The following is a 16,573-nucleotide window of genomic DNA, read 5'->3' on the forward strand; positions in this document are numbered from 1 at the left end:
GTGAATGGTTTCACATATATACAAAAAAGAAAAGTAGTGCCCTATATTACAAATGTCGAGTGCAGATAGCTATGCTACACAAGACACATTTGGAAAGAACTGAGCATGTGAATTCAGTTACCCCTTTATGAAGCTTGATGAAGCTGTAATTTTATTTAACACCACATTCCTTAACATACTCAACTCCCTAGCCCCCATACACAATGTTAGAATAAAAGCAGCCATATCCCCCCCTGGCTAACAAACCCCACCTGCTCCCTAATGGCTCAAGAGGGATAAAACCTGGAAGCTCTCAACTGAAACTAAACTCCCCCCCAACTCCAACAGTACAGACAACTACGCAACCTTGCTAAAAGCCATCACCAATGACAACAGAAACTACTACACAAACCCTCCTGGGTCACACCTAAATAACCCAAAGAAGTTCTGGCATACAATTAACCAAATCCTTCATCCAAGCAACCCCTCCTCAACCCAGCCCAGGCCTACAAACACACCTTTTCAAACTGCTCCTAACTAACTTATTTTATAGACACCGTCCGCAAATTAACCAGCCATCCTAGCTCCAACACTGACACTACCCTACCCACCAACCCTCTTAAAACCTCTAACACCTCCTCGGCCTCCCTCCACTCTTCTCCAGAAAGCAGTTAACTCCCTTGCCCTACTCATCTATTCTCATTAGCCAGTCCATTACTGAGGCCAAAGTCCCTGCAATTTGGAAAAAATTCTACACCTTACCCATTCATAAAGGAGGCAGCTCTACCGAACTCTCCAACTTTAGGCCCACTGCAATTCTATCACCTCTCTCCAAGATCTTGGAAAAATGTGTACACAAACAAATCCTACAAATACATCATACAAGAGAACCTAATCACCCCCACCCAACATGGTTTTCGCCCTGGTCACAGCGTCTCTACTACTCTCATTTCCTTCATTAACACCATCTCACAAGCCACAGACCAGAACAAACTAGTCTCTTGCCTCTTTCTTGACCTCTCAAAGGCTTTTGACAGAGTCTCTCACTACCTCCTCTTAAATAAACTCTCTGAACTAAACCTATCCACCTCTATCATCTTCTGGCTCTCTAGTTACCTCAGCAATAGTTTCCAATCTGCTAAATGGCTTTCTGCCATCTCCCCTTAACTTCCTACAAATATAGGTGTTCCCCAAGGGTCAATACTGGGCCCACTTCTATTTAACATTTTCAGCAGTCTTATCTACCTCCACACCACTGTCATCTCTGGTACAATATGCCTATGACACCACAGTCATCACCATAGCAGATACCCTCTCTGTCTACATACTACAACTCAAAACTCTTGTCTATCAAAAACTGGCTCAACCAGAACCACCTAATCCTACACCCAAAGACGACAAAACCTTTGCTCTTCATCCCAAAAACAATGAATCATCTTAAACCTTCTTTTTCTATCACTTCCCACAATAATACACCAATCACAATTGAAACTCACACCAAACTACTTGGGGTCATTAATGATGACTAGCTGAAATTTGACCTCCACATTCTCAAGAACATTAAGAAAACCCACCAAAAATGTGGACTCCTCTACAGGAATAAAAACCGTTTATACAGTAAAGCCAAGATAGCCCTATCCCATGCCTACCTTCTCCCAACCCTTCTTTACTGCTCTCAAATCCTCACCAACTTACAAATCACACTTCTCTCTAAACTAGAATCCACTTACAACCAGGGGGCCAAATTTGCTGCTGAACACACCTACTACTCTCATCACTGCTTAGCACTCTATAAACGGAACTGGTTAGCGCTTCCCCACAACCTTCTCCTCTCTCAGCTTCAGATAATTCATTCTATACTGCACAAAGCCCTCTTTCTCACCCAGCATTACCTATATCATCTCCGCCTACTCCCCACCTAGAACCCTTTGGAGCTCAGAACAACATCTCCTTTCTATATACAAGCCAAAAATTAAAATTGGCAAGAACCTTTACAGCTACTCCCTAGCTGAGAGCTGGAATAAACTTCTGTTGAACATTCAAAACATTAAGCCTAAACACCTGCTCAGAAATGCTGTAAAAAACACCTAAGCAATACTTGGCTATGTCAGTGTAATCATCCCCCTGACTGACCTTATTCCTCTTGCCTCCCACCTTTCTTCCATACCTGTGTCACTCTACTTCCCTTCCCTACCACTAATGTTTCTCTACATCACTCTTACTAATTAAAGTTTCTCTACCTTGTACCTGCATATTTACTACCGACTCAAATCATGTCTTAATTAGTTCTACCCATGGCTGCTATACAGCTGAACTGATAATTGTCTTTGATTTTATTTTTTTTTTACTCTGTATTGTACCAAGTGTACTTATTAATTATTTAGTATCTATTTGTCTATCATTTTAACTCAGCGTAATTTTACTCCTGGTAACTACTGTTTTATCTAACTATGTATTATGTTAATGTAGTTATGTAAGTAGCTATACCTTTGGAGATTTTCTCCACAGGTTTTCACTGAAAAAGGGCTTTGACCCAGCTAGACTAAACCAGTCAACAAATGTCAAATAAATGACTAAAGCAAAGATTTCAGGATAGTTATTCGGCAGAATACCTGGGATAAAGTAAAGAAAAGAAGTACTTCTATTAATTGCTAGAGGAGCTCCAAAATTGATAGAAGAGGGAAAAAAATAAAATGGTAGATTTGTAGTACTAAGGGTTTACTGGCAAGAGAGGAAGATTGCACTGGCATGTACTTACATTCCACCCAAAACTGCTACAATGAAGCTTAAAAAAATCCTGGGAGAAATAAGCAGCTTTCAGCATGCAATACTACTTATAGGAGAGAACTTGAATTTGATTTTCAACAGTTAGGATGTCTCTAGGGGGCCTAGAATGGAAAATAGAACAAAAGAGGGTAGATTTTTGAAGAAATGTATGAAAATATTTGGTATGGAAGATGTGAATTCAGTAGTAAGAGTTCACACAGAACAGAATTTACTTATTCTTCAAGGTACAAAAACTGGTCTAGGCTAGATAGAAATACATACTTCACAGAACATGTGCGTTTCACTGAAAGTTTTGACATGCATCCCATAACTATTTCAGATCATGTCCCAATAACGGCTAAACTGAAATAAAAAATGAGACACTGCACTAGGGCTTCACACCTAAGATGGTAAAGACACATCAAACTCAGCTTCATATGGGCCCATTTCGAGGAGAAGTTGTGGATAGCAATTAATAAAAGAACTGAAGGATTTTATCTGTGTGGGGGGAGGGAAGAGTCAAGTGGGAGAAGTAGATTCTTCCAGTAGAACAAGATGGATTGGGAATACCGGATTTGAAAGCATATTTCAGAGCTACATAGTTAAGGGTGGAAAGGGGGTGATGATGAAACAGGAAAAAGCTGAAGAAACAAGGATAGACGGATTTTGGATGCAGATACTGAAGGAGAACAGCAATAACCATACAGAACATAAAACTGTTAAAGTAGCAGAAAGTATTCCAAGAACAAAGCCAACACGGGGATGGAAAAAGGAGATTCTGCTGGTAGGGATGAGTGCAATTAGGGGTACAGAGAATAGGCAAGAGCGGAACTGAAATTTACTGAAGAAATTTGGCACAGGAGCCAAGGTATTGGGAGCAAATAGAGAGGTAAAACAATGTGAAAAGGCCAAGAATTCATAGGGATTGCAGGCTAGAGATTACCTTCCTCATCAAGTATGGATGTTAGAGTATAAGCAAAGACAAAGAAAATGGGGTTTCTACGAGAAAGAATGTCGAACAGAATTAAAAGTTATGTACTTAACATAACTTGGCATCTGTGTTGTCCATTTTCATTCTTCCTCACTGATTAGTTACAGATTCAACCCTCAGATCAGACTCTGCGGCATTCTTTGACTTGGATCCTAGTCTTGAGCTCCACCCTCTACCCAAAATTACCTATTCTGTCCTTAACCCCTCAGATCAAGTTTGCTGCGTTACTGCCTACTTGACTAGAGAGACAGACAGGAAGAATCAGAGGCTCACACCAGCTGCACAGAAGGTAGAAAATCTGAAGAGGCCAGTAGGGGGGGGCAGTGTGGATGACCGAGCTCTTTACCCTGCTGACTTTCAGCAGGAATTTTGGGATCAAAAGAAGTGGAGAATAAGCACAGAGAAGACTGGGGGTCCAATCAATAACTATAGCATCCATTGGTGAATCACAGCATAATACTTGCAGCACTTATTGTTTTAGGGAGAAGCAAAGAGATTGCAGCAAGGTTGGCCCCAATGACTGAAAATTAGATTCCCCACCGATCTGTTGAGGGACCACTCATGGTGGGTCAGAATAAACCTGCTGAGTTTGTCTGCAAGAACAGTGGATTTCCCCAATGTGTGTGTTGCATCTAGAAAGGGGTCTGAAGTTATCCATTCCCAGACCCTCATGGCCTCTCTGCACAGTGGATATGAACAGGTTCCTCCTTGTCTCTTGATATACCAGACTACTAACATGTTGTTGGTGTGTATTGCAACAGTCTCTAAAGGGAGAAAGTCCTGAAAGGCTTGCAACTTTAGAAGAACTACTCTCATCTCCAGAAGACTGATATGCAATCTGGTCTCCAGTGAAATCCACATGCCTTGGACCATCTTCCCCTTGAAATGTCCCCCCACCCCAGCTGAGAAGTATCTGTGGTCACTGTGGTTAAGGGGGGAGAAGACAACAATGGTCTGGCTAAGGACAGGTCACCCGATTGTATCCACCATTGAAGATGATGCCTGCAAACTGAAGTTAGTCTGATAGAACAGGTATAGGCTGGTAAAGAATAGACCACTGAACAGCCAAGGTCCACTGAAGAATTTGCATAAAGAACCTTGTTAAAGGAATTAAAAAAAATGGCAGCTGACACAGACCCAAGAGCTTTTAATATTACCTTTGCTGGGGGTGATGGAATACAGAGTACGTCTCACACCTGGTTTCTTTAAGATGTAATGCAACTTGCAGGTAATGATGCCACTTTACCTTTTTCTGCAGCATTCAGAAGTGCACATATGAATTACAAATTCTGAACAGAAGACAGGTTTGATATGGAAAGCTTTATCATAATGCCTAGGGAGGTGGATATCTGGAACAGGTAATCCCTGGCTTGTAGTAGTCAATACCTGGTTGGGGCAGTAAGAAGCAGTTGTCTATATATGGAAACACCAAGACTCCTTTGAGCCTCAGGTGAGCTGCTACTACCACCATGCAATTGGTAGGACTGTGGCGAGTCCAATAGGCAGAGCTCTGAATTGGTAATGAGTGGCTCCCAGCCGGAAGTGCAGATGAATCCTGGAGCATCTCTCTATTTTGATGTGGTAGTACAAGTCCTGAAGGTCTATATATTTTCAAAACTTCAAACGGCCGAGACCGTACGATCGAAGTTTTGAATGGAGATCGCCATACAGCACGGAATGGGATATTTACCATTTTCCTCACTGTAGTGCGATCTCAGAGTTGGTATATTTATTTAGCAGGGGGTGTAAGGGGTGCTTACCCCTCTGCAAAAAAAGCAAAAAAAAAAAATGTTATGTTTTTGAACTTCCAAAACTTCAATCTTATGGTTTTAACCATTTGAAGTTCTGAAACTTTGAGCTTCTGAAGTAGTTCCACCATAACCATCCAGAACTTTGACTTCTTTACATAATGATTCAGATTACTTAGATCCAGGATGGGTCTCAGGTCCCCAGTCTTCTTTGGCACTAAAAAGAAGTGGGACTAAGTTCCAGGCATCCAGGTGCAATGAAAAATGGCCCTCTGACTGCCTCCAGAGACGGACAATCAGGCAGTGTTTCAGGAACACTGATGGGACCTGTCAGAGAAAGGTTCTCTAGAGCTCTGGTTCTGCAGGCCTCCTCTGCACTTGGGTGGCATCAACTACTGAAACTTCCTCCTCTGCCTCTGAAGGAAGAATCGCCAAGTTGATCCTGAAAAGATCCCGGGGATTTTCAGAACCAGGTCTTCTTACCACCTCACTAATTTCTAGAAAACATATGCTGAGGAGTAAAAAACTTGATTCCTATTGCATACAGGGTATTTCCCTATTGCTCACAGCTGGCAAGTGTGTTTTTGATGGATGGCCTGAACAAGTTGGAGCCATCGAAAAGGGAACTGACAAATGACAACTTGACAGATTCCGCAAAGTCACAAAGCCTCATCCAGGCATGTCTTCTGACAGCAATACCTGAGCTGGCCGCCCATGAGGTTCCTTCTGCAGTATGGGAAATAAGCCTAATGGTGAATTTGTTGGGTAGATACTTTCTTTAATCTACATCTGACAGTCTCAGAGAGACTTGGAAATTTCTTTTTCTAAGTCTGTCTGCAAGTGGCTGAAGTCTGCCACGTAATTTAAACAACCTCAACAAAAAGGTAGCCAAGGCATAAATGTGCTTACCAAACCTGTCCATTGCTTTGGACTCCATGTTTCGGGGATGGACAGTGAAATTCTGTTACGCTAGTTGCTTCTTGATGGCTGCTGTCACAACCATGGCATCAACAGGGACACCGTTGCTCCAAAGTAGTCTGTCTTGGGGGGGGGGGGGAGAACATTTGTCCTGGCACTTGTGGATTGGTTCAACAGTGTCTGGCTCCTTCCAAGTTCATCCATGGAGGGGTAGGGGGTGACATCCAAGACACAGGCAGCCCCGTCCTGATAGCCTCCAAAAACTCCAACTTTTCAAAAGGTGGTTGTTGGGAAGACCAGCCACCCTTCTATTTAAATGACCTCCAAGACATCTCCAAAGGAGACATCATGTAATGGCGATTGTGGGGATCCTTCTCCCTCCATCAAAGTCAGGGTCTCCATTGTGAGGGACTCCGAGAAGTCAATGTGCCCGAGACCAAATCTGATGTCCTAACATGAAGGCAGCAAATGAGATCTGAGGAATTAGGGACAGAATAGGGCAATACGGGTAGAGGGAAGAGCTACAGACTAGGATCCAAGCCAATCCAAGGGTCGATCTGTAACCCATTGAGGAAGAATGAAAAGGACATTAGGTGCTGCTGTTAGAAAAGGAATAAATTAGTATGGCATTTAGAATATTTCATGATAACTACAGAGGTTAAAAATGAATGGGAAGAGAGACTGGATAAGCAAGTCACAAAGAAGAAATGTGGGATATATGTATGGCTTGCAAATATGCAACAAAGTCTAGAAGGTTTAGAATTTTTGCTTGGAAGTGTTAGCATAAATGTTTTTATACCTCAACCAGAATTTTTCCTGATGTAGACTGCAGATACTGGAGGTATGATGAGGAAGAAAAAGGTAACTGAGCATTTTTTGGGAGTACAATGAGTTGGCATTCTTTAAAAATTCCCTGCAGACTATTCTAATAGAAATATTGGGTCGATTTTTTGTCCATGTCATAAGTGATGATGTTTCTTGCTAAAAAACAGCGAGAGTCTCCAAACTGGTCCAAGTAGGAGCTGTGGGTTTCATGGGACGCACAAGGTAAACTATAGCTTGCTAGGAGAATATGGTAAGGGACTTTGTCTATGGTAATGTGGAAGTAGAGTAAACTCCAGTGCACCATCCTGTTTAACCAACCTAGACATATGCTTGTTATTGATGTAGACAGAGAGACACCTCCATCTTAAGTCCTCGTCTGCACAGTTGCTGATCTAACTGTGTGAAGATACTGAAGCTTTGCATTACCAGGTTACTCTCTGTGGCTTTAAACCATGTCTCCGTAACTGCACAGATGCCTATATTCTATAAGATGGAGGACAGCTTGGAGAGAGGGGATGATAGGCAGAAGGGTACTAATGTGCCACATTTATACAGGCACTTTACACAGGGAAATCGCTTTTAGTTCCTCTTGCCAATAAAATGACTGCACTTACAGCTTTCTTGTGTTTTCCATCTCAAATAGATCAGACCAGCACTTACTGCCACTAGATGGACTATCCAAGTCTTCAATATAAAAACACAAAAGATTGCTTGAGAGTATAATGCTACCACAAAACAACTTGAAATCTCCTTGAACGGGTAGTATAAGTATTAGGGACCTTTACGATAATTTAAAGTATAAAAGCAACAAATAAACCAAAAATAAAAGTACTGTATTTCTTTGTAAATAAGACCTAACCTGAGAATAAGGCCTAGCATAGTTTTCCAGAGTGGTCATGATATAAGCCCTACCCCAAAAATAAGCCTCAGTTAAGATAGTCAACAATACTTCACGGACCTGTTGAATTATAAAATAATATTACTGACACCCGTTTACTGAGGTTATCATACTCTGCTTACCATTTTCGGACCATTCGGATACCCAATTTCTTCTCGTTGCAGAAAGTCTTAAGATTCTTTCCCTGGGAATCCTCCACAATTCTTACTGTAACCCTAATCATCACTCACACTTGATGGTTGAGATCCTTGGCTCAAAGTGCAAGTGTGGATCAGGTCGGCAACCATTACTTCCTGAGCTGGAAGACATCATCTGTGAATGGACTGCTAACAGGAGAGCAAAGGCTTTGGTTCTGCGCAGGGCTGATATTCAAACATTTGCCTTTGCAATGGCACCACAGTCAGAAATATCCCCAGAAAAATTCAAAGCATCACAACACTGGCTGGATGGCTTTCTTCAGCGATATGAACTGTCTTTAAGAAAAACAATAACACTATTCAAGCTGGAAGATACTGAAGTTATTAAACGTGGACTTGCGTTCAAGCCTTTGTTGATGGCATCGACTTTTCTAAATACCAACTCTCCAACATGATTGCTATGGATAAAACTGCAGTGTTTATGGGCCAAGGATCTCAAACAACAATTGATCAGAGGGGTGCCTCATCAATCTACATTCCCTCCACTGGTTACGAAAGTGCACGTGTTACCTATATTTTGGCAAATCGTCTAGATGGAAAATCCCATCTCTAATCAGTAGTAAGGGCAAGAAAGGTAAGATTAAACGTGTTTCAGGCATTTACGTTCTTGAAACCAAAAAAGCCCGGTGCACACAAGCAGTTATAAGGAAGTGGGTCGATGTAATGCTGCAAACTTGTTTTGCGAGGTGGCGAAAGAGGTCTATTAGTCTGGGATTCAGCCAACACTCACCGCACTAAAGACATGAACTTCCTTGCACAGAGAAGTATAGATCAAATAATGATTCCCGCAGGAATTACTGCCTATCTCCAGACTCTTGATATTGCAATAAACAAGCCATTCAAGGACTATTTGCACATGGAACTCCATGACTACATTGAAAATAAATGGAGAGAAATCAGCATGGAAACTTTGTGAAGCCTACACTGCAAGAGGTTGTGACTTGAGTGAAGAATTCATGGGATAAAATCACGGACAGCTGTGTTGCCAATGCACTACGAGTAGGCTACATGGACAAGCAGTGCTCATTTAAGGAGAGCTCTATTGCTGGGCATGACAGATTGGGGCCAATGGTTCTACAGGAAATGGAGTCGCAAGAAATTAAGACTGGAATTCGGGGGTTGGGGACTTATGACAATGTTCCACAAAAAGATGACATGACTGTATTTGAATAACTTTCCTGTTACAGGAGCAACAGAACGGATTGCTTCTGCTTTCAACTGACAGCAAGCTCGTTAGTTTTTTGACTTTATTGTATTAAGATAACGTTTCATTATCATCATCATGGATTGGTAACTTTTTGTGCTCACCGTTAGACACAGGTGAACAGCTGGACTCCTATCAGTCTTTGGGGGGGGGGGGGGGAAGAGACATGCCGTGCATGGAAATGACCCATCATCATCTTCTTTTGGCTGTTCCCATTAGGGGTTGCCACTATGGATCATCTGTTTCCATTTCTTCCTATCCTATGCATCTTGCTGTCACACCAACTACCTGCATGTTCTCTCTCACCACATCCGTAAACCTTATCTTAGGCCCTCCTCTTTTCCTGTTACCTGGTAGCTTCATCCTTAGCATCTTTTTCCCAATATACTCAGCATCCCTCCTTCAGTACATGTCCAAACCAATGTAATCTTGCCTCTCTGGCTTTGTCTCCAAACCTTCCAACCTGGGCTGACCCACTAATACACTTATTCCTAATCCTGTCCACCCTCGTCACACCCAGTGCAAATCTTAACATCTTTAACTCTGCCACATCCAGCTCTAACTCCTGCCTTTTTGTCAATGCCACTGTCTCCAACTCATATAACATAGCTGGTCTCACTACTCTCTTGTAGACCTTCCCTTTCACTCTTACTGGTACTAGTCTGTCACAAATCACTCCTGACACTTCTCCACCCACTTCATCCTGCCTGTACTCTCTTCATCTCTCTTCCACACCCACCATTACTCTGAACTATTGATCCCAAGTATTTAAACTCATCCACCTTCACCACCTCACTCCTTGCATCTTCACCATTCCTCTATCCTCCCTCTCTCATTCACACACATATATTCTGTCTTAGTCCTGCTGACCTTCATTCCTCTTCTCTCTAGGGCATATCTCCCATCTCTCCAGGGTCTCCTCCACCTGTTCCCTACTCTCACTACAGATCACAATGTCATCTGCAAACATCATAGTCCACGGGACTCGTCTGATCTCGTCTGTCAACCTGTCCATCACCATTGCAAATAAGAAAGGTCTCAGAGCTGATTCTTGATGTAATCCCACCTCCACCTTAAACGCAGTCATTCCCACCGCAGACCTCACCACTGCCACACTACCCTTGTACATTTCCTCTACCACTTTACATACTTCTCTGATACTCCCGACTTCCTCATACCTCATACAATACCACAACTCCTCTCTAGGCACCCTGTCATATGCTTTCTCTAAGTCTACAAAAACACAATGCAACTCCTTCTGACCTTCTCTGTACTTCTCCATCAACACTCTCAGAGCAAACATCGCATCTGTAGTGCTCTTTCCTGGCATGAAACCATACTGCTGATCACTAATCATCACGTCCCTTCTTAGCCTAGCTTCCACTACTCTTTCCCATAACTTCATGCTGTGAATGATCAATTTAATCCCTCTGTAGTTACTACAGCTCTGCACATCACCCTTATTCTTAAACATCGATACCAAAACACTTTCTCCATTCCTCAGGCATCCTCTCACTTTCCAAGATTTCATTAAACAATATGGTTAGAAACTCCACTGCCATTTCACCTAAACACCTCCATGCTTCCACAGGTATGTCATCTGGACCAACAGCCTTTCCATTCTTCAACCTCTTCATAGCTATCCTTATTTCCTCCTTGCTAATCCATTGCACTTTATGATTCACTATTCCCACATCATCCAACCTCCTCTCCCCCTCATTCTCTTCATTCATCAACCCCTCAAAGTACTCTTTCCCATCTGCTCAACACACTCTCCTCGCAAGGGGTAATTACAAAGTAAGGTCACTAGTTCCACTGATAAGCCCTAATGTGTATTTTGGCAGGGGAAAAAAGTATAAGATCCGGTCTTATTTTCAGGGAAATACGGTACTTGTATCTTCTAAAATATGATGTAACGGATGTATTTTTTCAGTAATAAGTATTACCATTTTGTATACTTTGTGCAACTCTACTGAGCTGTATTGTTTATTACCTGTGGAGCTTTTCTCCCCGGGCCTCCACTGAAAAAGGACGTGTGTCCTGTGGACTTTCCCGATTAACAAAAATAAAAATAAATAGTAGATTCCGAACTAAAATTTCAAAAAAGGCGTGTCATCTACAACCTTAACACAAACTATACACCTGTCAAGAACACTGCCTCCTTTCCTGCTAAAAAGGTTAATACCTCACCCCAGCCATAATTTGTTCATATATTCCAAGGACTCACTTCTTCTTTCGGCTTTTTCCCGGTTAGGGGTCGCCACAGCAGAACTCCAGTCCGCTAATGATTGGCAGTAGATTTTTACGTGCTGGCTTGCCGGGCCTAACGCACAACCTTCAACGAAGGAACACCCATTCATGCATGTCGCCACACAGAAGACGCTCTAAATGAGAATCGAACGGGCAACGTCTGTGAGGCGACAACGCTACTGCAGCAACACTACTGCTGGTACATAAATGTAGGCTAATGCAAGTCTCCCGTTTCTACATGATCAAATGTGTGACACCACTCTGTTCATAAGAAAATCACTGCGCAAGCCTCCCAAACAAAGTTTTAAATGGCTGCAAACTTCTGCAACAAATGCAAGCACTAAAGCTTACAATTTGCTGCTCCTATGACATCAGAATGGTAAGATCATCAATGAACAATCAGTTTAGCCAAAGGCAACATTTTTCAGCCTATACAACAAATGACCTAAAGGCATTAAGGATCTGTGGTAACAAATGTGATGCAATTTGCCCGAGTTAGAAAATGGTAAGCTTAAAATGTTGATTACTATTGCACAGTGGAGCTCGTACTACTAAATCATACACTAGCTCTCACAAAGATAATTCTTAACATGAATAACATTCATTCGGTGCCAGAAAATTAAATTAAACTCTATGGATGCAGCAATCACACGTAGTCTATCCCCAGAGTCGTCAGTAATGACATTTGTTGTTATGAAGTGTCCCTCTTTTCACAATGCAGTTTTGATTCTTGCTGGGAGAAAAAAAAGCACAAAAATTGCAGATAATATTTAAAAGGGAAATATTGACATAAACAGTGCAGAAAGCTGCGACACCTCAGCTCAAATAACTCGATAGCATATAAAGGGAGTGTTGAAACAACTACAATTCTACAACAGCCGCTCATTAGATTAACAGAATGAAAATAAATCGTTGGTTGTCTCGTGTCTATCATGCAAAATCGCACGTTTCATTAAGAAATGCCCTCACCCACCCCACTAAGTGCATCTACAAGGGGGCAGAGAAATGTGACAAACACTACGGAAAGTTTGAAACACAGTACTTGTCAATGTCACTACAAATTACTCATCAGATACAACGGTGAACTGGCTCCTAAAGCATGCACACTACTAACAAACACCACTTCTTACGAAGCTTAATAGCAAATATCACAACTAAAGCACTCTGCCCATACCCTAAGAAAGTTATACAAGAAAACATAAAATTTCATACTTTTTTCCTGGAAAAAAAAAACAAACATGTAGACATAAAAAACCAGCTGACATGGAAAAAATGCATTTCCTGCCCTTACCCTCCAGTGGGAGACAAGAAATCCGCATCATCCTCGTCGCCTCCAAACATCATACCCCCATCTACAAACCCAAGCACCCCTTCGTTTAACCCAGAATAATATACACCAAGAAAACAAAACTGCTCCTGCAGTAGCGGCGCCTTCCGCCTCCTTTTCCCCAGCAGTCAGCTGACACGTTCACGTGCTGCGTACCCTAACTCCAGCTCCGGAAATTACTTAACCATGTGATGCTATAAAAACTTCAGGGTACTTTACATACAACTTTTAGGTGGCAGCTGGGTGTTAGAATTCGTAATGGATTTTAACATTTTACTTGGAAATGTTGAAACACGGTAATCTATTTGTTTGTATCACGGCTACTTGACCGATTATTACGCTGTTTTTTTGTGTGTGTCAAGCCTATATCTCTCTCAACTGCCCAGATTTTTTGCCTCGTATGTTTTGTGCGTGCTTGGTAAAATTTGTGATTTTCTAGCAAATCACTGAGGATTGAAGTTACAAAATAATGCCAAAACAGAAAATAACCCCCTGGGATCACCTAATTGGCTCTTCTTGACAGAGTCTCAGTTAATTAATCAATGGGGCGGCAAAAGCTGACACACTCTGGCTAGGCTTATAAATGCCCTCGGGCAGATAGCCTAGTACCTACCTATGAACCTATATTTGCATTTAAGACTTCATATCCTCATACGTCTCAACCTCTTATTGCAAAAAATCTGGACAAAGCCTAAAATAATGGGGTTGCAACCCCCCCCCCACCTTGTTTGATATGATTAGGTACATCCCAAAGGGGGTACTGTACACTACCATGGATCTAATTAGTGCAAAGTACAAGGAAATGAGGACTTCTTTTGATCTAGAGGAAATACTTTTTGCTATGAGCTGTGCAAGAAAAAAAATCCTAAGTACAGTTGCAATATGATGGTCAAATGAGAAAGCACTATCACCAAGAACCCAGACCTGTACCTTTTCATTTTGAAGTGGTGGGCTTTCTATACTATAAGATGGGGTAAAGGTTGTTTACCAAATGTGATAATGTTGCACTTTTAAGCACTGTGTTTCAGGCCATTATTTTACACCAGCTATTGACAAGTATAAGCACGTTTTTTCTGATTAAGTTTTATGGATGAAAAGCAGAGATAATAAACTTCTAGTACACTTAAAGTTGACTGCAGTTCTCTCCTGATATTCTGCTGTGGTTTGTGCTTTGTTTTTTAAGTTGGACTTTTTATACCACACATCGGATTCATCTTCCTTATTCTTGTTGCTGAAGTATAAGCACCTGTTGAAGAACCTATATGTCAGAGGGGACTTGACATCTTCCAGCTTACAATCAAACACAAACCTGTGTGTGTGCATGTGTGTATATATATATATATATATATATATATATATATATTTCATATGTGCATGTTCTCCCATTTGAAGGCATCTGTTTTGTCAACAGGTGTCAAAGATCAAACAAAGCCTTTCCTTGAGACTGAGCAGTCTTGTAGTTGGTATATATAATCAGCAGTGAGGCAAACACTTTTGTAGTGTTTGCATGTTTTGAGGTTATCCCCAGAGCAAGTGCATTGAGTGTTGACATCAAAATTGTTGATTATAACGACATTCACAATGAAGTCATTTGAGAATACACCTACACACACACACACACATATATATAAATATATACACATGCATATATAAATATATACACATGCATATATATATATATATATATATATATATATATATATATATATATATATATAGGAATACTTAGCTCTGAGTGTTGACAGTCAAAACATCAACCACAAAAGGTTGAAAATAAACAGCTTTTTTTGCTAGCCCCCCTACACCCCCATGTGGGGGAGCTGCACCCTGCCTGTTAAATATATATATATATATATATATATATATGTATACTAACTCCAAGATCACACAATATTCTCACACCCGTGGACTGTTGATCTTGCAGACCTGCTGACCATCTGCATATGTCACCCAAACGTGATTGATTAAACATGTCAACCACCAAAGATTTCGATCAAATGCTCGAGTCATATATACTTATATGTGTGTGTACTGACTATAGTTGAAACACCTATATGATGACACAGCAATAACCTTGGTACATTCAAAACATTACACTTAAAATGTAAAAACATAATTTTTTGCAGGGGGCATGCGTCCTTTTGCACCCCCACAACCCCTGCTTATATATACTAACTCTGAGATCTCACAATATCAAGGAAAGTGCATATTCCATCCCTAACCATGAAAATTGTGCAGTCTCACAGACCTGTCAACATTCTGTGTAGATGACCAAATTTTGCTGATTAATCCCATATAATTCTCTCTCTCTCTCTCTCTCTATATATATATGTATATATATATATATATATATATATATATATATATATATATATATATACACATACATACATACACCTGAGTTTCCAGTGAAAATCGTTAGGGAGTTTGATTGAAACACAAAACATCAAACAAACTCACTAGTGATTACCATTAATCATCACTAAAATCATTGCAAAAAAGTAATCACAAATATAAACCAACAGGTTACATTTGCTATTACAAAAAGTAAAACAAAAAACAGCTTTTTACATGGAGGGGGTCAACAAAAGTAAAAACAAAGGGCAAAACTCCTTGACTTATGTAACAGTAAATATAACAAATTTTGACCACTACATAATTTGACAAACTGTACCAGTGATTGAAAAACGCCATCCATTTTAATATTTATTTATTTATTTATTTGCTGTTTGTTTGCCAGGATGGTACACTGGGCCACGAGGAGCCCATTTTCAATGGAGTCCTGGGGAGAAAAGCTCCAGTAAAATATACAAATACAAGTTAATTAAAAAGCAAGTTATAACAACAGATAGTACAGCAGTACAGGTAATAAATGGCATGAGTGAAATGCAAAAAAGCATACATTCTTTAAAGAAGTAAATACAAGTTTTATACAATTATATTTATATATAAAATCTGTTAATTCCAACAGATGCTTAGAGTTAAAAAAACATAGGAGGAAGTTTGCAGATATACTGGATCCTGGGGAGTAGCTTAAGTTGGGGGACTTTATGCAGGAAGGGAACAGGAGCATTCCCATTGAGATGTTAGTTGGGAGTGGAGTAAGGATTTGAAGGAAGAGAGGCTGCTAGTGGTACGGATTAGTGGAGGGAGAGAATTCCACAGGTGAGGTAGAGAGAAGGACAGAAGATGTTTGTGTAGCGGATGAGAAGTTTTGTGTAGTTCAATCAGATTTTAGGAGTTAGATCTTAGGGATCTATTGGGTAGATGCATTTTAAAGGTGATGGAAAGGGAGGGGCAGAGAGAGGGGCTAAAGATAAGTTTGTGTGCTTCGGTAAGTTGAATATAGGTGAGGCAGTTGGGTAGCTCTACCCAATTAGGTTTTTGAAGGGCATAGAAGATCTGTGGCCTGTTGCAAATTTTGAAATTTCGTTGTAAAAGGAGGAGAGTTTTGTTTTGAGGGAGGATTG

General features: G+C 40.8%; 1 protein-coding gene across 1 annotated transcript in view; it reads right to left on the reverse strand.

Annotated features, from left to right (window-relative positions):
• The window catches only part of FKBP15 (FKBP prolyl isomerase family member 15), a 1,242,294-nt gene extending 1,229,044 nt beyond the window's left edge, over positions 1–13,250 (reverse strand). Inside the window, exon 1 of the mRNA XM_044057970.1 lies at positions 13,068–13,250. Within this exon, the coding sequence (XP_043913905.1) occupies positions 13,068–13,120 (53 nt within the window). The 5' untranslated portion in view covers positions 13,121–13,250. The remainder of the gene's footprint in view (positions 1–13,067) is intronic.
• Positions 13,251–16,573: the final 3,323 nt, after the last annotated feature.

Source organism: Protopterus annectens, chromosome 16.part0, assembly GCF_019279795.1.
Source record: "Protopterus annectens isolate FY-2018-M chromosome 16.part0, PAN1.0, whole genome shotgun sequence".
Taxonomy (NCBI): Eukaryota; Metazoa; Chordata; order Ceratodontiformes; family Protopteridae; genus Protopterus; species Protopterus annectens.